The sequence below is a fragment of the Schistocerca gregaria genome, chromosome 3 (genome assembly GCF_023897955.1).
Source record: "Schistocerca gregaria isolate iqSchGreg1 chromosome 3, iqSchGreg1.2, whole genome shotgun sequence".
Classification (NCBI taxonomy): domain Eukaryota; kingdom Metazoa; phylum Arthropoda; class Insecta; order Orthoptera; family Acrididae; genus Schistocerca; species Schistocerca gregaria.
In genome coordinates, this window is record NC_064922.1 from 335,948,568 (window position 1) to 335,973,956 (window position 25,389).

The 25,389-nt window shown below is 38.3% G+C and overlaps 1 protein-coding gene and 1 long non-coding RNA gene across 3 annotated transcripts in view; one reads left to right on the forward strand and one right to left on the reverse strand.

Moving 5' to 3' along the window:
- Positions 1 to 25,389, forward strand: part of LOC126356236 (uncharacterized protein DDB_G0284459-like) — a 399,334-nt gene that overhangs the window by 208,375 nt on the left and 165,570 nt on the right. For both annotated transcript variants that reach the window (XM_050007061.1, XM_050007063.1), the window contains exon 4: positions 3,732 to 3,797. In XM_050007061.1, the coding sequence (XP_049863018.1) occupies positions 3,732 to 3,797 (66 nt within the window). The remainder of the gene's footprint in view (positions 1 to 3,731; positions 3,798 to 25,389) is intronic.
- Positions 7,957 to 22,584, reverse strand: LOC126356237 (uncharacterized). Its single transcript, XR_007565615.1, has 3 exons — positions 18,509 to 22,584; positions 15,407 to 15,499; positions 7,957 to 8,257 (listed from the first exon to the last, which is right to left on the reverse strand). It is a non-coding gene; the product is annotated as an uncharacterized LOC126356237 (long non-coding RNA).

Genomic DNA, 25,389 nt, shown 5'->3' on the forward strand with positions numbered 1-25,389 from the left:
TTGGATACATCCTAGATCGTTTGAAATGTGAGTACATTATTGGTGTTACACTTGACTATGTGATCACAGGTATCCGGACACCCCCAAAAACATAAGTTTTTCATATTAGGTGCATTGTGCTGCCACCTACGGCCGGATACTCCATATCGGCGACCTTAGTAGTCATTAGACATCGTGAGAGAGCAGAATAGGGCGCTCCGCGGAACTCACGGACTTCGAACATTCAGGTGATTGGGTGTCACTTGGGTCATACGTCTGTTCGCAAGATTTCCACACTCCTGAACATCACTAGGTCCACTGTTTTCGATATGATAGTGAAGTGGAAACGTGAAGGGACACGTACAGCACAAAGGCATACAGGCCGACCTCGTCTGTTGACTAACAGAGACTGCCGACAGTTGAAGAGGCTCGTAATGTGTAATAGGCAGAAACCTATCCCGACCATCACACAGAAATTCCAAACTGCATCAGGATCCACTGCAAGTACTATGACAGTTAGGCGGAGATGAGAAAACTTGGATTTCATGGTCGAGCGGCTGCTCATAAGCCACACACGCCGGTAACTGCCAAACGACGCCTCGCTTGGTGTAAGGTGCGTAAACACTGGACGATTGTACAGTGGAAAAATGTTGTTTGGAGTGACGCATTACGGTACACAGTGTGGCGATCCGATGACAGGGTGTGGATTTGGCGAATGCCCGGTGAACGTCATCTGCCAGCGTGTGTGGTGCCAACAGTAAAACTCGGAGGCGGTGGTGTTATTGTGTGGTCGTGTTTTTTCATTGAGGGGGCTTGCACCCCTCGTTGTTTTGCGTGGCACTATCACAGCACAGGCTTACATGGATGCTTTAAGCATCTTCGTGATTCCCACTGTTTGTAGATTGCATCTTTCAACACGATCGAGCACCTGTTCATAAAGCACGGCCTGTGGCGGAGTGGTTACACGACAATATATCACAGCACAGGCTTACATGGATGCTTTAAGCATCTTCGTGATTCCCACTGTTTGTAGATTGCATCTTTCAACACGATCGAGCACCTGTTCATAAAGCACGGCCTGTGGCGGAGTGGTTACACGACAATAACATCCCTGTAATGGACTGGCCTGCACAGAGTCCTGCCCTGAATCCCATAGAACACCTTTGGGATGTTTTGGAACGCCGACTTCGTGCCAGGCCTCACCGACCGTCATCGATACCTCCCCTCAGTGTAGCACTCCGTGAAGAATGGTCTGCCATTCCCCAAGAAACCTTTCAGCACCTGACTGAACGTATGCCTGCGAGAGTGGAAACTGTCATCAGGTTTAAGAGCGGGCCACAACCATACTGAATTCCAGTATTACCGATGAAGGGCGCCACGAACTTGTATGTCATCTTCAGCTAGGTATCTGGATACTTTTGATCACCTAGTTGTTGAATTTGGGTGTCTAGGAAACCTGCTTTCTCGGATCGCTAGACAACATTCAAACAAATCGTATTAATGAGTTTTATTACAAAAATGGTAAACTGCAATAATTAACTTTGAATATTACACAGATGTTTTGCAGGCAAAGGACGATATGTAAATAATCAAGCTTCTTCACTACAACAGTCCCAACGTCTGATACGTAGAGGGTTTAAGTGAAGTAATGAACTTTGACGCTTCGATGCAAGTCGCTAGTCTTGAGGCTGCTGTTCGACTGGGCCGCGACCAGTCCTCTTCGTGTGGATGGCGCTACTGTCTCGTCGTCGTCCTGGAGACGTGTTGGTCAGCGAGCGATTGTCTGACCTCTTCTCACAGCCCTCTCTTTCCCGAATGGCGTGCCGGCCCTTGGCTTTACGCCGTAACAATCGGTGTTACACGAAAATGACTCGTCACTGCTGCTTTTATGCGGCACCACTGTCAAAACTGACCATCCCCTATTTCACAGGTTGCGCTTTTACTGTGTAGTTGCGACCATTTCTCTCACTCCTTATCAGGGCCCAAGTGTCCCCGAGCAAGTGCCTGAACAGATTTGAATGCTCACGCTCAGAATTAGCGAGTTGTTAAGCCCTGCTCTAATTGCAAGTGCTCATAGGCAGCATACGTTCGAGATGGGTACCGATGTACTTTCTGTTGCCAATCATCTGAATACTCTAACATCTGTTGGTACAGCAATAATTATTGTTGCTGATGTGAAATATGCTCTTATATCAACATCCATTCCAACTGTAAATATGTGGTGTGTTCGTATTATAAGTACTATTAATCCAATCGATAGTGTAGCATAAATTATACCTAATGAACCTAATCATTCAGTTCTTCCACTTTCTTTACATACGATGTGTGAAAAGGCACCAAATTCTGATAAAATTAAAATGGAGACTTCTGAGTGGGCAAAGAATCAAAATAAGTGTTGATATAGACTAAGATTACCTGTTTTCTGTTCCACTATTCTCCGGAGAAGGTACTTGTGTGTCACCGATTCCGAAGCTTGCTGCGATAGTCAAACTCCTAGCGTTGTGGACCAACACCACTGGTTCATCTTTTAACTATAGTGGCACGCCTCGACCAATTAGTCATTGTTCCCTAGCGCTATTTGCGAGTGGAACAGGAAAGGTTAATCTCTGCCACGCACCATACGGATGTAGATTGCCTAAGGTAGCATTCGAACTTCTAAAAAGTGTTGTTGTTGTGGTCTTCAGTCCTGAGACTGGTTTGATGCAGCTCTCCACGCTACTCTATCCTGTGAAAGCTTCTTCATCTCCCAGTACCTACTGCAGCCTACATCCTTCTGAATCTGCTTAATGTATTCATCTCTTGGTCTCCCTCTACGATTTTTACCCTCCACGCTGCCATCCAATGCAAAATTGGTGATCCCTTGATGCCTCAGAACATGTCCTACCAACCAATCCCTTCTTCTGGTCAAGTTGTGCCACAAACTTCTCTTCTCCCCAATCCTATTCAATACTTCCTCATTAGTTATGTGATCCACCCATCTAATCTTCAGCATTCTTCTGTAGCACCACATTTCGAAAGCTTCTATTCTCTTCTTGTCCAAACTATTTATCGTCCATGTTTCACTTCCATAAGTGCAATACTGAGGCACCACCAAAATCCATCTGTTTCCAGATAAATCCCCATCACAATCTACTGATAAATGTTCTGGTGTATTCTGCAGCTCGGCAAGCTGACTGGTACCGAAACAGAGGGCACACTGGTTAACGCCAAACTGTATACAACAAAAACTAAATAGGGTTTTACATCAGAGGTACCTTGTATCCGAAATGTCGTACGTCTTAGTGTGTGTGTGGCTATTCGAACAACAAATTCTTCTTAATATCACCAAATGCAGAAACTTCGTCTACCCGTCGGACATTATACGATACGTCCTTCCCGCTTTTGCGTCTCACATCTGATGATGCCTGATGCTGGAACGCGTCGTAAGAAGGGTTGATATACATATGCTGCGCTGACAATTTTGTATAAAAAAATAAAGCTCTGGTTTTAGATTCAGAAGGACCCAGATTCAAACCACTATTTTGTCCTCCAGGTTGAAGTTTACCTTGGTTTCTCTAATCCGCCAAAGGCGAGTGCTGGGATGGTTCCTTCACTGTCGACAGGGTGTTAAACAACAGTCTCCCTTCCGTCCTGAATGCATGCGAACATAGTGGGCCGCTGAGGATGTACTTTCCAATTTACTGAATTCGCTCTTCTGTTCACACTCCTGTCGAATCAGAACTTTTTTTCAAATCGTTTTATTTCTTTTCCAGAGCACTGGCAGCGTTTGTAGATGATCTGAAAATGCATCCAGAGAAATACTTACTGAAGGAAAATTGGTAAGTATTGCTGCTAGACCGGCAAGTGATAATTTTTATTTTTCACATTGAAGTTTGATTCCTTAATCCCGATGTATAACATATTCTGTACCCGTATTTTGATTCCTTAATACTGATGTATATTATAATTTATCCTTTATCCGTATATGATGTGAAATGTGGTTATCATTATAGTATAGGGGAGGTTTGCGTCAGAGTACAGAACTGAAGGAAAAAATGCAGCTGGCTACTTAATGTTGTACTGTAATCTACCTATATACACATCAATGTCATTTACGCTCCAACATTTTAATCCTTGTGAAAATAAATGCATTTTTATTCTTAAGTCAGACATTGTCAGAATGGGACTAAAAAGCGTTCAGCATGCATTCTTACCCGCAAAGGAGCACAAGAGTGCGTTTTCAGACAAGCAAGACTTTGCACATTAAATTCTTCAGAAGTTGTCACACAAATCTCATATACCTTCACAATTCACAATCCATACAGTCCTCACACCACCATTCTTTACATTCATCACTGTGTGTCCATTATCATCAAAGTCACATCTGTATTTCTGTGCAATTAATTTGTTTGGAGACACTTTGCAGACGAGTTTTTTTGTGTTCCAGAAGATTCTGTTTTTTTTCTTACTTTCGATTTTCCTTCTGTTTCTATTTGAGAGAATTATTTGCTGTTGATGAGGATATTCGATTTTTTGTTCTTCTGTTTCTTTCTGTCAATCGGCGTCTATTTAGGCTTACTTCAGTCAGAAATGTACATGTTCGCTTGCAGAACTCAGTTCTGTCATTCCCATGTAAGTTCCTGGTTGGCTTCCCTTTGCTGCATCACTTTATCCAGTCGTAATACGCTGACCAAAAAAAAAAAAAAAAAAAAAAAAAAAAAAAAAAAAAAAAAAAAAAAAAAAAAAAAAAAAAAATCGCGACACCAAAAAATAATTAATGTAGTGTAATGAAATTTTGGAAATACATTTGTCTATGTAACATATTTAGGTTTACGTAAGCGAGAGATAAGCCACTGTGATTGTGAAATGCCGCTACATTAATAAATGGTGTAAATGTCACTGTTGAATGCAGGCATGTAAACATGCATGCATTGTGTGGTACAGGTTCCAGATGTCTGTCTGTGCAATGAAATTCCATGCCTGTTGTATTTCGTCAGTCAATACAGCTACGGTTAATGCTGTTCGTGGATGACGCTGCGATTGTCGTCCGATGATGTCCCTTATGTTCTCGATTGGAGACAGGTCTAGTGATCGAGCAAGCTCATGCGCCATGGCAATACCCTGTAGAGCATGTTGGGTTACAATAAGGGTATGTGGGCGGACGTTATCCAGTTGGAAAACTCCCCCTAGAATGCTCTTCATGAATGGCTTCACAACAGGTCAAGTTACCAGACTGACATACAATTTTGCTGTCAGGGCGCATGGGGTAACTACGAGAGTGCTCATGCTGACGTACGAATACGCACCGCAGACCATAACACCAGGTGCAGGAACAGTGCATCTAGGCCGCATACAGCTTGGTTGTCGGCCCTCAACTGCCTCTTTCTAACAAACCTATGGCCATACTGGCTCTGAGGCAGAACCAACTTTCATCAGAAAACGTAACAGACTCCACCACGCCCTCAAGTGAGCTCTTGCTTGACGCCACTGAAGTCAAAAATGGCGATGGTTTGGGATCAGATTGAACGCTAAGGGACATCTGGCTTGTAGCTGCCCTTGAAATAACCGATTTGTAACAGTTCGTTGTGACACTGTGGTGCCAACTGCTGCTGAAATTGCTGCTGCAGATGCAGTATGATGCACCATAATCATACACTGAACGCGATGGTCTTCCCTCTCGGTAGCGCCACGTGACCACCCGGAGCCTGCCTTCTTGCGACGGTACATTCTCGTGACTGTCACTGGCAGCAATCGTATACGGTGGCTACATTCCTGCCAAGTCCTTCTGCAAGATCGCAAAAAGAATATCCAACTTCTCATAGCCCTGTTACACGACTTCGTTCAAATCAGTGAGATGTTGATAATGGCATCTTTGTCGCCTTAAAGGGCATTCTTAACTAACATTATTTTACCACGTCCATTCTCAAAGGTAACTAATGCTCATGACCATTTCATCGTGTATTTAAAGCGTAGGTAGTGTCCTCATAGTGGCGCTACTAGCCGTACTCTTACGCATCTGGTGTGATTTAGAATTGATACCATCTTTCAGACATAGAAACACCCATACCATCTTTCATCTATGTCGCATAACTCCTTGTTGTTACGATATTTTTCCGTCAATGTATTATGCTCGATTAGTTGAACTGCTGTTTTATCTCTTGCTATCATACGTGAAGGGGGCACAGAATAAACATTAGGATTGTATGTGCATGTGGTGTGTACTCCTCTCGCAAAATTAATAGTTGACAAGTGTATCGTTAGATTTCACATGGAAGACACTTGCTACCGTGCAGACAAGAGAGCTACACCATATAGAGTTAACAGATACAGTCATAAATTAAGCTGCAGTGACTGTTGGGTTAAAAATGCTTACCTGAGAAGTCACTGTCCTGTCTTCGAGGAGTGCACGACCAGTATGAAGGAACTTCAAGTCAGAGACTTCACATTCTTGTGACTATGCAGAATGTTTTAACAATTCATATTTAAAATCTGTCAGTTTCATCATAGTGAAAGCACCTTTGTGGACAAGTATGTAGGACTAGCGAAAAATTTCGACTTTTGGAGAACATGCCTTTTCCCTCGTACTTTTACATCCATTGGTCCAAAATATTTGCGCTTCGTTTCACAGTTACGGTTATACACTTCACAACGCAACCAATATTTATAATACTTTCTGCATCTCAGAAAACACTATCAATAATTCTTTCAGTGGATGAAATTCACTTCAACCTTTCTGGTAGATTGACAGCAGTTGACACCCACTGATTTTAGTTTCCTTCTGGTGTGAGGCGACAGACAAGTGTTATACGAACAGTGACAATTCCACAATTTTTTTTTCTGCTACACTTTCTTTCGTCTGCTTTACCTGTGGTGTCAACTATTAACAGACCCTAAGTCGAAAGGGAAGTAGCATACTGTGTGCATCCTCTGTGGTTTCATCTGTGTTTGCAGTTCCTGGGCACACTTCGCTAGGATCAGCACCACCAAGAGAAGTATGGCAAGGTTTGAATTTGCACCCCCTCCCCCGTTGCAGTCCTTAAAGAGGGAGCAGAGCACTTAAATACCGTCACCATTTTTAGAATAATTTCTGTTGGATATAATCCATCAATAACATAAAATTTTATGATTGTACAGTATTCCTGGTCTCCCACTTCAGTGAAACATTCAATGCATCTGCTTTAAAAGTTCTATAAACTATTCCTGAGAATAATTTAACACTTCACTTGCATTATTATACAAGTGCAACGTAATGGAAACAACCAGAAGGTTGGTTTGAACTCCACAGTTCTTTCCTGGACATGTCCTGCTGGAAGTGGTATATTTTTTCGTTCTTCCGAACTTTTAGCTGACTTACACAGCCAGTTATAGGGAGACGTACAGGTTAATGTGGGCTTGAAACCACAGTGCAACTCGGTACTTTTCACAATAACAAACATTGCCAGAGATAACACAATGACAGGTAAAAATCCTAGGACTTGCTATAGATTGAACCCTAGACTTGGATTTATTTGTAATTTTTGTAGAATTTGTAGTCTGGCACTTAACCACTTTTTTTGCCCCATTTCTTTCAATAAATAGAACAGTTTACTGAATCCCATCTCAATAACAGGTATTAACTCAGGTCATGAATTTTGTAGACTGTACAGCACTTATACATAAGGAACACAGCTTCCCTCTTGTGTGAGCAACACATGAAAATATACCTTAGATGGAAGTTGCAGCATTCGATATACAGACAAATCAATTGATTTGAAAGTACAATACCAGATCAGTACAGAGGATAGTTATTTCATGAGATGCTGATATTGCAGTGTTACGTAAGTCTTGATCAGAAATTGGTTGTTCGTAAGAAGTTAAGGTTATCTTACAGTTTCGAGTATGTAGGCCAACTGGAGCTGCTCTCTCACAGGTGGCAAATAACAACAAAATCTCAACATAACAAAAACACAGTTTACCATTGTTACCTGAAGGGCGATGGGAAAGAACCAAGTAAGTCAATTTTTATGGAACTCAAGAAAAAGCAATTTTAATGTTTCAACTGTGATTACATGATATAACAAAGACATACATTAATTTTTATTCCATAAGTTAAACATTTTGGGTGCTTTGAATGTGGAAATACCATTATTGGCATACAGTGAGTTCCCACAATGAAGTAATTTCGGCCAGGATGGCAGCTGGCTTGCATACTGGGCATTGGATGTCATCAGTATGAACCAACCCACAGACTGCGCTTTCTCCCGTGGCGACCACATTTTATCAAGCTTTCAGGTTCAATTCTGCATCAAAATTACATCACCTGGAAGATAAAAAAAACTTTATGAGTTATCATATTACATGCTAAAAACCATTTGTTATTGTCTAGCATAGTTTTAAAGTTATTAAAGTCTTAAGATCTTTATCTTAAAGATAATTTAAGGACATATCTACCAACTGTGCTAGAGACATCTGTGAGTAAAGAAGATTATAGTGCAACATATATACTCGTTGACAATTGCTAAGGAATAACTACCATGTGCAAAGGAACAACCAATCAATGAAAGTAAAGAAATGTAGAGGGCAGAACATTTTAACAGTAGTGAAAACTGCATGAACGTTCTGTGTGGATTCGACACTTCATGTAGTATGGCGTCTGTTGAAGATTGCTTCAAAACTGATTAGTTTGACAATCTGTGTGGTATGGCAACATGTCTGCAAGACATCATTTGAGTCCTTATGATCGTGGACGAGCAGCTGGACTGCTCAAAGCTGGTTGTAGTGTCACTACATAGACCACATTAATGGATGTGTCCAAAAGTGTCATCTCAGAATTAATAAAGGCCAGTAAAGGTGGAAACACTATGTAAAAGCATGCTGGTGGTGGTAGAAGGACCACCGCTTCGCAACAGAATCGATACGTAGCCAAACATCACTTCATATTTTTGTGAAAGTATCCTTACAGCACAGCAGTATTGCAAGGAGATTATGCTGGATCATGTCCACCTGTTTAGAGGTGCTGCAGGTCATGACATTTTGGTTATGAACCACAGAATCCATCCACTCAGAACTGCTGATGTCTCGGGCACACTGGAGAGAGACTATACTGAAGGTATGGAATTGCCTGCATATGCCCTAGTGTGAACCCATGAAGCATGCCTGGAATGCTCTTGGCAGATGTTTCTCAGTAAACATATTCTCCCTAAACCATGCAGGAACCGAAAACTGCCTTGAGATAGGAGTGGGACAGCATCCCCCAAGGACTCCTCAACAGCTAGTGTGAATAACAGGTGCAAAATTTAATATCACTATTAATTATTGGACAAATGTTATGAGAGGTGTTCAATAAGCACTGCAATTTTTTTTTTTCTGCAAGCAGATTTGGTTTTATTCAGCATTGCAGTACACCACTCTTTCGGCTGTAAATTTAATTTTTAACATTACTCCCTTTCAATGTGATGGCCTTACTCCATCTTCCTGGGAGGACTTGTATGCCTGCATGGTACCACACTACTGGTTGATGTTGGAACCAATTTTGTGCTACATCAACAACCTCCTGATAGTGCATCCTTTATAGGGTCAAACAAATTGAAGTCAGAAAGACTGGCCTGGAGAGTGGATGAGGAAGGACAGTCCAGTGACATTTTCAGAGCTCTTCTCAGGTCAGAGACTTGTGTGATGCCTTGTGTTTTGATGGAGAAGTAATTTTGTGGTGACAAACATGCTGAAGTCAACTTTAGGAGAAGAGATGATGTGGCACCACTTCATGTATTGCTGTTTTGTTTTCAGTTCACAGTGACAAACCAATGTCTCACTGCTTGGGACAATGTTCTACAAAAAGTTCTAACGATTAGCTTCCTAACAAACAAGAAATTCTGCACAGATGGTCTTTTCTTGATGATCTTCTCTTAGGCAGTGAGGAGCACAGCAATTGAGTGTGTCTGCATGTCCCAACGTCGTAGGAGTCACAGCTGTGTGCAGCCAGACGAGACACAGGAGTATGGATGGTTTGTGTGATGTTACGATGATTACAGATGCCTTACCCAATGACTCACCATGCTTTTCTTCACTATCTGGTCTACACAGACATTCTGCAAGAGCCTATGAAAATTTGTGATGCTCTGGGTTTCTGCTAAACAAAACTCAAGGACAGATCTCTGCTTGGAATGCACCTCCATTCCAGACGCCATTTTGAAGGCTAAGTATAGCGCCTCCACCAATTGGAACTTCATGAAACTATAGGGGCTAAAGTGGGAATATCCCATGTTGTCCACAACAAATTCAACATTTTTTCAACCAACACTGGCCAAGGAAAAATCTGTTGCATTGCTTATTGAATCAGCAGTTGCAATAATCCAAGCTTGTGTGTTCCCAATCTTAAGAACCCTATACACTAGAGAAGCACATTAAACATGAGTTAACAGCTAGCACTTCTCAGTTATGTGAAGATATATGAGCAACAATATGTGGTTTAGAATCACATTAATCTTTGGGTACCTTTCCTCCGATAGTACCTGTATTTGTAAAAAGTCTCATACATTTTATTTTGATGTTGTTTGAATACTTTCTACATTCATATTTTTAGCAGTTTTTGACATTGTCTTGCAACAAGAGAGAAAATATCACGCATAGAAGGTACAATGGTACTGGTATCTTTTAGAACCCAAAGTAGTCCGGCATTTTTCAGTTGCAAGAATAACGGCAAACAGCATTCAATTAATTAATTAATTCATTAACAACTCGTGTTCCATAAATCCCATTCTGAGCAACCATTCCTGGCTACTTCGTAATCTATACTAACAACAAATTGCACCTAGTGCTAATCTACTTAAACTAATACTTATGGTAATAGCTACAAAATTACTTTACACAGAGTGTTCAAAATAACATGTAGAATACTTTGAGAGTTGGTAGTACTCATTAAAACAAGAAAAACAAGTCCAATAAACATGGGTCCAGAAATGTATACTTTCTGTGATAAAGGCATGTTTACAAGAGGTAATCAACATGGTGTCTATTCATTACAATGCACTCCTCTGCCCACCGGTGACAGGAATGATCCACCCTTTGAAATATAGCTGGTTGTTGTTGTTGTACCTGCTGGCATGAATTGAAGATACAACCTTGTAGTGTCCGCACATCATTGATTAGCATGGTGTAGGCCAATTCATTCAAGTGTCTCCATAACAAAAAGTCTAGAGGATTGACGTCTGGGGGATGAACAAGCCAAGGTCCCCCCCCCCCCCCCCCCCTACCACCAACGAATCCAGTGGTCCTGAAATGTCAGCATTAGATGTGATGTTCATGCACATTGTGACGAAAGTCCTGCATGAATCACATTTGTATTGGTTGCTGCAATGGCACTGTCTCCAGAAAGATAGACAATACATTAATGAGAAAGTCCAGATAATGTACCCCAGTTAACCTTTGTGGTATCATGTATGGCCCTATTAATCTATTGCCAAGTACGCCTGCCCATATGTTAATTGAGAATTGGTGTTGATGCTCTCTTTCCTGAATTGCTTGATGATATCTACCCATACATGCCGGTTATGGAAATTCACATCACCACCTCTTGTAAACCCTGCCACATCAGTAAATAAACTCTTGGATGTGAACAGTGGATATGTAGCACACTTCTGCAACAGCAACTGACAAACCGCCATCTGCCATCTGATCCTGTGGCCTTAGCGCCTGAATGTACTGTTGATATGGGTACAGCAACTGTTCATGAAGTACCTCCCCAGATGAATGAGACATGTTTCTGTTGCTGCTAATCATCGCACACTGGTCCCAGGTGTTTCTTCCATTGAACGTAGCATACACTCATCCAAGTCAGGTGTGCGGACTGTGTGGGACCTTCCAATGTCTGTCTTCCAAGATGCAAGGGTACCTGTGTCCCTCAGACACAGGAAAAGTGCCAAACAGCTTATCTGTGCTGTGGATATTTTACAACATAGACAGCACGGGCTCAGGCTACGTCCATTTGCTAAACCATAGCACAATATCCTATCCGCCATTTCACTTGTTGGGTAGTAGACTTCGATTGTTAATAAGTGGCAGAAGAGAGAAAAAGTAAACGTACTACACCATTTGTACATACAAACAGTGCAGTAACAGTAAACACATAAGTGAATTCGGCATTTGAAAGAAGGTGAAACATGATATTACCCCGGGTTGACAGAATAGTACAATAATGCACATGAACATGATGAAAACTAACATAGACTACATGCCGACTCAAAGACACAACTGACTGCAGAGCAGCTAATGGTAGATAGGGTACTGTGAGTAACACATAGTAATACTCTGCCGGCACATCTTACGGAACACCAATGCAACAACTGTGCTAATATCCACAACCAAGAGTCGTGCAGCTCTTCCTATAAACCCATATTTATGTGTTTCCAGACCCATGTTCATTGGACCCATTTCTCTTGTTTCATTGAGTACTGTCACCTCTCAAAGTATTTGACACTTTTTTTTTGAACATGTGTGTATTAATTGAGAAGTAGCTTCTTTGAAATTAGCCACTATTCCTACTCCTGTACTAATTAGCTATTATCTTTATCTAACACTTCAAACAAAGTGTTTCTGTAATATCTTTGCACAGACCACTATTAGTTGTCCAGTCAGTCAGTCTTATTGGTCTAATGATTCGAACTTGGGGGTGAAACTGGTGCAGGGACTTCCAGTAACATGACCTTGGTTCAACGCCCAGCCACTTAGAGTGCTGCAATTTTATCTGTCCATCATCAGGGTGTCTTATTGGATCATTTAAATAAAGTTTATCATATTTGTATTAATTTCTTTCAAAACCGAAACAACATAGTTCCATAGCATTTTACTTATGATTACAATTTCTTGTGTGCACTATAAATAGAAGCTGATTTTGAAACATTAAGTGTATGTCTGTTATTTTAATTTATTTTGTTGCATCCGTTTTCCATACTTTCTCGCTTTTAATGGAACTCCATTTTAGCAGCTTTTGGCAGACTTAGTACACTATTCAACTGTATTACATTTTGTCCCAGAATGAGTACCTATGTAATTCTGCTTTGAATGTTGTTGATTCTTTCCAACGATTGCAAGTTTTGCGCATTTCACAGTGGCTTTCAGAGTTTGGAAGTAGATGTTGATGGATACACTTTGTAGTGTTAATGAGTACAGCATACTTCCTTGCAAATGCTACCAAAGGCAGCAGTAGTATATTCACTTGTTATTAACATGTACCGGTACTACAAACAAGAGATTTTAACGGAAATCAGTGTAGTAGAATCATTCTTCTCAGAATCCATTCAGTGTGAGAAAATACGAAAAATGGACGTGAACAAAAATAACGTAGAATACGAGGAACATGGTTACAATGCATCTAAATCGAGCAGTTCATCCACAGATTCATAAGCAGCAACAAATAGACATGGGTCCACAGAATACTATGCGACAAAATCAGCTTCAGTTTCATTTGAAACAAAAACAAATATGAAATCAACTACCTCGGCGAGTATCACGGATGGGAACATATATTAAGCAGTACACGAGCAACATACTTACAATTGTGCAATATACACAAGGAGGTCAGGCAAAAGGTGACCACTATATCATTTACAGAATTTTACATGACTGAACTCCAACTACGAGAAGTTAATCTTTAGTTTTTTATTGGGTGTTCACGAATATATTACTTTGCATGGTAACAAAAACCTTTCCAGGTACACACTCTTCCACCAGATTATCAGGCCCACCCATAATGTATAATGAAAAGGTCATCATCTGATAATCATCTTTCATAAAGCAAGAATACGGATGTTTGCACCACATTTTTCCAATATTCAAAGTTCACTGCCAGGAAACTAGGAGGGCTATTGTCATTTTCTGTTTTTGAATCTTAACATGGGCTTTGCCCCTCTTAAAATTTGGAATTATGTGAGGTCAAGGCAATTATTGGTGAACAAAATGATGGGATGTAAGTATTAGTAAGGAGGCTAAAAAAAAAAGAAAAAAAAATTAATGTGATCCACCTTCAGGATCACAAGAGGTCATGGGATCAAATTCCAGTCAGACAACATAATTTTTCAGTCTGTCTTTCGGCTGTGCTGCTTCTGTAAGTCATGTTAAACTGCAGGTTTCCCTTCCCTGACAGGATTACTGGTGTAGGTTAAGGGCGTGCAAGTTGCTGAAGTAGTGTCCAACTGAAAGAATTTGCGAACAGGTCACATACCTCTTGAGGAAAGCTCAGCAGTCAATCGTGCCATACATATTTACTTTCAGCTGTCCATATACAGGCAAAGACAGTATTTATCTAATACACAGAATTTATATTTTTGGGTCAAAGCATGGGTGTCTGCAGAAATTTACTGGGGTGTGAGGATACCTTAAAATTTTATTTTTTGTATGAATGAGTTGGACAGTTTCAAGACATAGTATTGTCTCTCAAAGATCTGCCACATAGTGCTACAATTTGCTACATGAGATGTTTAGCAAGATAACAGGCAATAAATTAGGAAGTGTATGAGAATTTTGCAATAAATAAAAACTCAATAGATTGCAGCAGCAGGGTGAGCCGCAAGTACCCTCTTTTTGCGCACACCTATTACTGTAAGTATTTAGATAAATTGTAGAAAGAATTGCCAATGAGATAATCTTTTACTTTGTTTTTAAATAGTTAGGGATTTCGCAACCTTTTATGTACTTTTGCACCAGATATAAAACTCCAGTTTGAACCCTAGAGGGAGATACATAGTCTACATGGAAATTATTTATACTTGTCGTGTTATGGCCTTGAGTTGCTGAGATCATTCTATTTTTCTTAACTACAAATACCATAAGGACATGCGAGTATAAAAATCCCTAGGCTCAGTGGAAACAAAAGTCCTTTCAACCTTCACTGTAATTCTACAAAAGGTAAAGCCACCATCAATCCAAAGGTTGGTTTGAAAATTCTACTATATTCCTAGACATGGTGCTATTGAACCCCATTACAAGCCATGCCTTTTTTTCCATCACCTTGAACTGGTCTACCTAGCAGTCAAAGGGTAGAAACTAGAATCAATCCACACTTTTCGGATTAATAAACATTACCCAAGCTGAAATAAGTGATATGGGGCACACAAAAGGGGTTAAAAACCATTATTGGTATGTTTTTCTCTCCATAGTCTTACACTCAGCCACACACCACTTTAGTCACTGTTGTAGGAAAATCATATACTCTTTTCTTGAAACCTGTATGCCATGTTGTGTGTATCTGTGTATTTTCTTTGTCATGGAACAGGTCAAATGGACCCTCACTTGTTAAATAGTCTGGAACTGGCCAAAAGATATGTCAGGAATCTTGAAAGACTTATTCATACTTTCAATAAACAAGAAATGGATTATCAGCATGGTGTGATGCATCTGTTATGTCAAACAGTTTTCTTCAATCCAAATTTCTAGAGTCCAAAAACAAACAAGAAACAACAAAAAGCTTTCATACCTTAAAAATGAAGACGGTAAGTACAACGAATATTGTACCAATGATGCCAAACTTCTTTTTCAGTCCCATATCAAAGACACCAAAATGTGATCACTGAAAAGCCACAAAATGTAAACAATAAAAGGCTTTGAAATGTGAACAAAACAAAAACTAATGATAACTTAAACAGAGGAATGAAGAGGCATGAAATGTGCATATTATTTTAGAGCTACAGGAAAGGCTTAGTTGGAATTATGTAGGAATTATGCCTGGCATGCAAAAACAAGTAAAAATAAGACATTACTGAACCCGGAGCTCTTCTCTTTGAAGTGCTGAAAAGTTGTGAAAATCTATTAAAGAACTATGCATATAGAAAAGAAAGCAACATAGCACAAAGGGCTCTAAGGCAAGTGATTAAAAAATCTCATGTGAACACTTTTGAAGTTAACATTTGTCATAAGTATGACTTAATAGACAGCACATTTGTAAAACAGGAAATAAATTTAGCACATAAAAAATTAAGGGAAGTATGTGACAAATTTACACATGCTAAATTTACTGAGGCTGACAGCTCACTTAGGGAACCTCCGTAAGACATAGGCTGTATACGAATTCTAAAGATAAGAGAGAACTATACAGACAGATCTTAAATGCTATTGCCAATACCAAAACAAAGAATCATGCAAAAATTACATGCAGAAATATTGTATTCAGTGAAAGGTTCCATTACAGAGGTACAAAATCTGGCTGTACAAATAGGAGGATTATTGGCAACTCATTTGACAGTTTCTTGCACCAGTGACATAACACATTAGACTGCCAGATTTATTGGAACCCCCAAGAGTAATAAAGCTGAGAAGAAAGAAGACAATACAGGAGGATTTTTTTGAATCCACAACTGCAGAGGAAGAGCATATAGCAGAAGATCAGAAGCCCAATGATAATTCTAAAAATAGTGCATATTTAAACAAATCTAAATATCTAGAAATTTTCTACCAGAAGATAAGAGGACTTAAAAGTAAAATAGTTCAGTTGTAATGAAGCTAAATTTTACTGAATGTGGAAAGCAACCTGACACATTATATTTCACAGAACACTGTCATAGTGGAATTCACAAGCTGTGCATTGACAGATTCAGCTTAGCATCTCATTATTGTAGATCTACCATGGAAAAACGTGGAGTAGTGTTACACTAGAAATAATGTAATACTTTGAGCCCTAGACTTGGGTATTTTTGTGTTTAGCAACACTTTGGAGTGGGTGGCATAGAACTGACAGCAAACAATACATCAGTTGCCATACTATCAATTAACAGGACACCTGTAGGGAATTTGGGAATTTTTCTCAAACAAAGTAAAGCAGTCTTGTCAAAATTGTAGAAAAAATTAATCATATTACTAAGTGACTTTAATGTAAATTTCTGGGTTGAAAGTAATAAGAGTAGAACTAGAGCAACAGATGAGCTCTTACAATTTAGTGCCAGTACCAGAATTTTCCACTAATGTAACGGCTCATTCTAGTACTTTAACTGATATAGACACAGCAGCTTGACAGTCAGTCAAGTCTTAGATAGGCTGTTAGGCCATGATGCTATAATTCTTACTATCCCTTAGTTCCATCTTAACATAAAACCACAACCTGTCTAGAAAGCTGTGAGAGTAACAAATAAAGAAACAATGGAGACACGGAGGCAGAAGCTACAGTTAGTAAATTGGTCTGATGTATATGATACAGATGTTAACTTAAAACTTAATGTGCCTTTTTTATTACTTAAACCATAAGTCTGTTCGAGGAAGTGTAACCAAAGTAAAGAGTTAGAGAAAACTGCTGTAACACTGTATTTAAGCCATAGATTACTCAGGGCATACAGATTTTGTGTAAAACAAAAATGGATTTGTATGCGTCAGCCAGACTGCCTAACAATTCTGGAATGACGAGACAATAAAAAGTGTACTCTACAATATTACAGAAGATGATACAACAATTTGAAAGTATGTAGGTACTTGAAGTGGTTGATGAATCTAGTAACAAAACGAAAGTCATATGGAAATATGTGAAAAATAAGGCTAGGAATAGTTCAGCTGCCAATGAAATGATCAGTTTAAGAAATGTTTGCTATATGATCCCAAAATTGTGACCAGTACATACTTTCAAGAATCATTTTTCAACATTATAAATCCAGCATGGTGCCTGAATTTTTTAAATAAAGCTATGGAGTTCTTACATAACATTCTAATTAATGTAACAGATGATGTGCGTGCTCTGTAAAAGACAGTGACTGAAATAGAAAAAAAAAATAATTCCGCCTTTAAACAGCACAATTTTGCTGAGGTTGTTAACTTTACCAGTAAATTACTGAAATAAAACTATACATAAATAAGGAAAGTCCTCTGCCATATTTTTAATAAGTCACTTGAGGAAGGGCAAATCCGACCAACTCATAAAAATGGAGAAAAGACAAATGCTACAACCTATGAACCAATTTCATTTCTCTCAGTTTTTCTAATGTACCAAATAAATTTATGCACAGCAGAATAGTTGAGCTTCATAGTAAGTACAACATACTCAGCAACAGCTATTTTTGGTTTTGGAAGAGTGTATCAACAGACGATGATATACATGCATTTATTGACAATTAAAAGACAGTTGGATTATTTTGTGACCTGTCAAAAGCTTTTGACAGAGTTAGCATATGCTGCTGAATAAAATATCTTAGGAATGAGTGGTGTAGTAGACTAGAGGCATGAATCGTATGTGTGGTAAAAAGCAAACAGTTATAATGGAAAGAACGCATGGTGGTCATGTATCTTCAAACTGTGTATCGTTTGTCATTGTATTGGACTGACTGTTTTTTCTAATATTTGTAAACGATTTACCACTACATACATAACATGGAAGTTAGTAGCTACCATTTTTGCCGCTGCCCACTACTTTATTTCTATTTGTATTGTATATCAGCTAATAATCATTCAGGAAATATATTAAGGGGGTAGTACCTAAACTATTTGCAAATTTGGTAAACTGAATTAAAATCAATTCTCTTTCAGTCACTCTAAAACCAACGGTACGGTATTTCTTGGTTAAAGTGATTCGAGTTTATATGTTCTAATTATTATTACGTACGTGAAACTTCTCTGAAGGTTTTATATTTTTGATACTGTGCTGCATAAACGTTCCGCGTCAAATTGCAATTAATTTCCTGTTCTACAACACATTCCAAAATGGCGATGATCACGCGAATCAGCTGTTCCGCGTTAAGCAACGTCACGTGACCTTGTAGGCATTTGCGAACGCCAGGCGCTATTCACATGTTACCTCACAGCGCGAAGGTCGCGCTAGTGTAGTTGTGTGGCGAAGGTTTGTAGGCTGTTCTGCTGTGAGAGACGAAGGTGATGTGAAGTATGTCTGTGATATACAGAAAAACCATTGCATTTGCCGACAAGTTTGTTCCACCCAGTCTTCAGCCACTTTGGAATCATCCTGCTGGACCCAAGACAATTTTTTTTTGGTCCCCCGTCTTCAAATGGGGGCTTGTCATTGCTGGCCTTGGAGACCTGAAGAGACCAGCGGATAAAATAAGTATTTCACAGTCTGGAGCTCTAACAGCCACGGGATTAATATGGTCTCGGTATTCTTTAGTAATCATACCGAAGAACTGGAGCCTTTTTAGTGTGAATGTATTTGTTGCAGCCACTGGTTTGTATTCACTGTCACGGGCTGTTAACTATCAACTAAGTCTTAAAAATAAAAATAGTGAAGTTCCGCAGCAGAGCTGAGAATGTACCGTAGTATATGCAATGTAGAATTCTTTGATGCTGTAGAAAGTAATTTTAACTATACAGAGCCAGTGATACTTCTCATGTAGTCTTCAGAAGCTACGCTGTAATTCCACACACAAAACATGGATTTAGATGTATCATGAAATATTTATTTTAGTTTAATAAGCGGTTTTATTGCTTTTAACGGTTTGGTAAGATATCTTATGTTTGTATCACTTTTGACGTTTCGTTTACCATAAGCATAGCAGTTTCACTAATTATGTGGACGGGAAGATAACTTACGTATGACAGACATCTGCTAATTCTTCCAAATTTGTGGGAAGAACTTATTTGAAACGGTGAAATTCCCATTTTTACGAAGTAGCAATTGTATTACTTTGCTACTTGGGGTATTTGTAACAACCGCGGGCCGTCAAACTTATAATCTCCATGCAGTAGAGTACTGCACGCTTGTTGAAGTGTTATTTCCAAATTTCATTCCCCTAAATTTCCAAATTTCATTCCCCTACTAGTTCTAGTAGAGTGACTCAAGCGTTTGCTCAAGTGAACTTAAGAATTCAGAATCAGGTATTTATTGTGATAAGGAACTCGGTTCTCAATAAAAAGTATCAAATGCTTATAACGTGGAACATCGCCGAAGATTCGCAATCCACTGCCATGTACCTGTATCTACCGGTGAATGTGGATATCAGAAATAGATATTTAGTACCAGTATTTTATACAACATGACATATTCACGTATAAAATGTAGTCGAACCTTTGCCTGTTTGATATCATGGCATAGAAGAAATCTCTCGTTAAAATTGGAATGAAGTTTGTAAACAATAGATGTTTTATGAGCCTAACTGCCTGTTATTTTTTACACGTGGAAAGCAGCATTTTTTTTTTTTAAAGAAGGCTTTGTACTACGGTTTATCAATTTCAAAGCTTCTGTAACTTTCAGTTTAGCCCATATTTCAGTGAGATGTATTTTGCACCTTCAGATAGCGATTCTGCTTCTCTATAAATTGTGTAAGGTGAACTAGTATGACTAATTGCATTAATGATGTAACTGCTAAGTTACTTGGGTTTCTTGAAAAAAAAAAATTATTCTGATGTTATGGAATCTCTCAGATTGTTTACTCTGTTATGTATGTTGTTTTCAATATTCTTCTTTTTCAACCTAATGACTGTGATAGTTTTGCTGTGATTCATTATCTGAATTGCTTTGTGATTGTTTGCAAAAGCAAGAAATCTTAAGTAGTTTTGGTATATTTTGTTGGTCAAAATGTGTGAGGAACTGTACATTTTTGAAAATATTTTCTTGTTGCTAACTTAGATCTGGATTGAGAGACATATTTATGCCATTTTCAATATAAACTGAGTCAAAAATTTTCTTGCCATAATTAGTGGTAACTAGTAGTAGTAATTTTGGAGATTCTCTTGTGAATTTAAAACAATAGAGACACATAGATGATGTTTCTAATATTTTATAAATCTTGTTAAGATTTCATAATGTTTATTTTTATTGGAGTCACTGCATCTGTTTTTGTTCTACTGTTGTAGAGAATACATTGAACGCAATAAATAGTGATTTATTTTCATATTATATGTACTTCATTTTTACACACAACAGAAACATCTTAAGACACCATAAGACAGTTCAGTGATAAATCAACATTTGTAATAAGGTATGTTGTTGCTAATTGGTGTATTTTAAACAGAATCCATATTGGGCGCTGTTTCAAATTATTTGCTAGTAATAGTCAATTTCAAGAGATGGCAACAAGGGTTCAGAACCCTTTGTTTTATTTTTGAAAGAGAAGTGTTTTATGAGGCTTTTTTTTAATCACTGAATTACCAAATATATATTCACTAATGCTACATTAAAGCTGAAGAACTCTGACAATAATTATTGGAAACATTATAGATTTTGGCATTTAATCAAGACATGAACATAAATATATGTAACATATGGTGTGAATAAAGTGATTTGCTGTTACTGATGGTAATATGCATGCATGCATGCATACATTTATGAAGCACTAATGCGACATCTTGAACTACAGAAACGAACACAATTGTATAAAATGTTACATATGTTGCAGTCTGATGACTGCCATTTCTTCTGAAGGAATAGTTTCCTTAGATGCTCTAATGCTGCCTCATGTATAGCAGTTTAATGCATAGCCCATTAAGAGTCTTCCGTGCACTGTACAATGAGAAATGGTGCCAAAGAAGTACTCTTCTGTCAAGGTTACCTACTTTGTGCCTTCAGCTGAGATGATGTGAATATTTAAACAGCAGTAATATTATTGTAAAACACACACACACACACACACACACACACACACACACACACACACACACACACTTATTTTCTGGAAGCAATGTAACTTTACTGGTGTAGAACTTTATTCATTCCTTTGAAACTTGATTTGATGGTGTCTATAGAACATAGTGAATGAATGGATGTGAGTGTGGAAATTTTATACTATTGTCACAAGAACTATCAATGTTTGTTGACACATTCAGGTTCAGTTGTACATTACTTGTATCCCACAGTAATCATCATTTGCTTTATGGTTTACCCAGTAAACCCTCTTGCATTCCCTTTGCTACTTCTTATTTACAATATTAGTATCTGATCTATCTAATACAGTATCATTTAATTTTACTTCAATGATAATTCATTCACATTTTAATTAATCATGCATTAAAAGTTTCCTCTTATTGAAAATGGCAGCTTCATGTCTCTTTCTGAAAAAATCAAAAAAATCTATGTAATTAATATTAAAACACAGTACACCAGAAACCTTAGACTGAATTGTATTATTGTAAAATATAAAAAAAAAAAAAATAGGAAATGCACATCACTGTATATGCCTACAGCCAGTACGCATTTTGAGATACATGATAAAATCAGTACAGTAATGAAAATTATGTCATCTTATGTTGATCATTTCAGGATTCAGGTCATGGGAGTCACAATATAATTGCTGCTGATAGCCAATTCTAAATCCAAACAGTTCTGACTACTTTTCTACAGGCTGTTCTTGTGTCCCAATCTCCAAAGTGTGAATTTGAAATTGGGAAAAAGAGGTCTGAGTACTGGAAGAATTAATTGTTACTTTGAACCTTTTCTTGGTGGTGATGTTTACCGTTTGTTCATTGTTACCCCCTAATGAAATCAACAGCACCCACGAATGTCTTTGCCCTTACTATTGTTGAGAGAGATTCAATTCAGGTGTAACAGTTTGAGGTTTATTTGTTTGTAATATTCGTATTAACCTCACCCTGTACTATTTTGTTTGATTTGCTGTGCTGTTCTTGAGTTCAGCTTATTTATGCATAGTTTAGTTAATACCAGTGGAAGCAATTCGTGGAAATTAAAGATAGTGTCTGCAGGAACTTGTTCAGTGTGGGGAATAAACAAAGTTTGGGGAGTTCTTGTCTAAAACTGTATCCCCATCCTTCGCATATTTGCTTAACAGACCATTGCATTCTTGTCAATGTCATTTGTTATGACATTTCATTCAGTGTCTGATCATTCCAGTGGTGGATTGAAATACAAGACTGTTTTTTCAACCATATCACTTTAGATGTATGTCCTTGCCCACCCCTGATTAATGTGGCAGCTTATCTGGAAGATGGGAAAAAAGGATGGCATTAATCATGTGTACTGTGTGAGTGCATTTGAGTGGTAACCAAAGATTTTCATTATTCGTTCATTTGACACTTAGCCACTAAGATACTATGCCACGGAAAGTGATATGTGGCCTTCTGTTTTGTTATATATTGAACACTAACCACACATGCTAAGAAAATGGACTGAAGTGACATAAACATTTAACAGCCAGTGTTGAGATGGCAGCAAATCCAATCATGTGCTATAAAATTTTGCTACCAATAACATAAACATAAAAACTTGATAGTATGTAGGGAAATGCTATTACCATAAGATATTTTTCTTACCAATGAAACTATTTTATGACAAGTTTTGTCCATTACTGAAAGCAGCATTTTATAAAATTTAAGCAGTCAGATATCACTCGGCGTCACTGAGATACTGTTAAAACTGATCTTCCCAGAGAGCATTTAGAATAGTAAAATGTGAAGACTCTGAAGTAAAAGCGATACTTTGCACTGAGTATTATTCTGATGTTATAAGCCAGGATAGGCTACAAACTACCATCAACTAACCATAACTATTCTTCAATTTCAAGCGTATCTTATTTTCATAAATAATCTGTATGAAGGCAACCCAGCTGATAATTTTCAGGTAATTTTTTTTAGAATCTGTAATGCTTCCCAGCTAATATTTTTGCAGATAATTTATTGAAAACCTTATTGCTGTTGCAAGATTTCTCCAACGCTATTAGTTACATGGAATTTACATACTTCCATACAAATACTGTGTAAATTGTAGAAGTGGCTAAGGAGATATTCTTTTGATCTGTGTTTAAATTCTTTTGCTTTATGTTTAAATATTTTGGGATTCTCAATTTCCAGACTGATGTCCACTAGCAATTTGTCACAAGCTTTTGCAAAAACTATAAATATCCATTCTGAACCGTTTGTGAGGGATGCATTAGTTATATGAAAACTATTGCTAATTATGGTATTGTTTGCTGGAAAGCCTATTTTTGTATGGTGTGAAACTGCTGTTGTGTTTGGCCAAAAAAAAAAAAAAACTCTGAATTAATTGAGAACAATGAGTGGGTGTGTTACCTTGGTGAAGGTGCCAACCGTCCACTGCCCACCAGTCTGGCTGTTTGCATCTAATGCTTCACAAAGGCTTTGTAGAACTCTTGGTAGTACTCCTTATTGAAATTAGTACCTTGTGGGGCGTACTCGTGATGGAACACACCATTGGAGTTAGAAAAGGAGATCAACACGTCTTTCACATTGCTGCAGATCTGCCTTGCTTATTTTTGATGTGACACCACAGCATGGATCTCAACTTTTACAAGACACAAGCTCAGCACAATAGACTGTGGGGTAATAGGACTGGACCAAGTGACTCATCAGGCAATCACCATCGACATTTGCACTGAAGATTTATTTGGCACATTTAAACAAGACAAATAAAACCATCACATTTTAAAATTACCATAAACCACGGTACTTATGGCCTATTACACATGTAGTGAAATGAGTTAAAAATTATTTACTCAAAAAGTATTATCAACCTGAAGAACAATGTACTAAAATTTAACGAGGAAATGAAGTTTTTCGTCACTACAGTGATTGGTATTACCAAAGTAATTCAGAGTACAGGCAACAACAAATCGGATACCATGGCACACAATCACATTACTTAAATGGTAGGCACCCTACAATGTAGGATATAAAATATAAAATTTCATGTAACTAGAAACACAATTAATTACAGTACATCATCTGTAGAATTAGTCAACCTATTAATGAATGTCAACTAATCAGTAAAAATCTATTATCTTATATGTGTAATGCCAATTATACATTAAGCCGTGAACGAACTAGATACAAGGCCAGCCGGCATACGGAGGCAAAGGGGGTGGAAAATACACAAGAGCACAAGCAGGACACCCCGCACCCACTACCAAGACAAAAAGCAGAAGTCCCAATAAAACGAAATCAAATGCAAGTAACTAGCGTGCAGGCTAACGGTATATCGAGACCACTCCGCTCGATGCAAAACATAAGGCGACTTGCAGCAAATAGCCACACTTAAATTTATGTTTAAATCAGAATTAATTACCATATTCACCTACTGCCATTGAAGGTATTCTTGTGCTTTCATTAATAGAATCAGTTTCAAACTATTTAAACACACAATAATGACTGGCCTCTCGGTAACTGTTAAGAATTTATGAAACCACTCATTTAGAATTGGACACGTGTCTCTCAGACACACTATCACTTCAGATAGAAATGTAATAGTAGTGTTATAGCAATTGGCAGCAAAATATATCCAGGGAAAATTTTATCTGTGTTTATCTACAGCAATTGGCCAGCTTAACCCCGTTGTGTGATATAAATACAATAATCAGGCGGCACTTAGACAAGGACCAGCCAAATTGTTTTCAATGGTGGTTAGCACTGACAGTAACAATTTACCAAGAGAAAGTACCAGCACTCCAGGCCCCCATAAATGTTAAACATATCACATCACATCACATACAGCTCTCACTAGAACCTTGCAAACTAAGCAAGTTGAAATTAACACATTCGAGGACAGACTCAGCAGGAGTAGCAATGGCC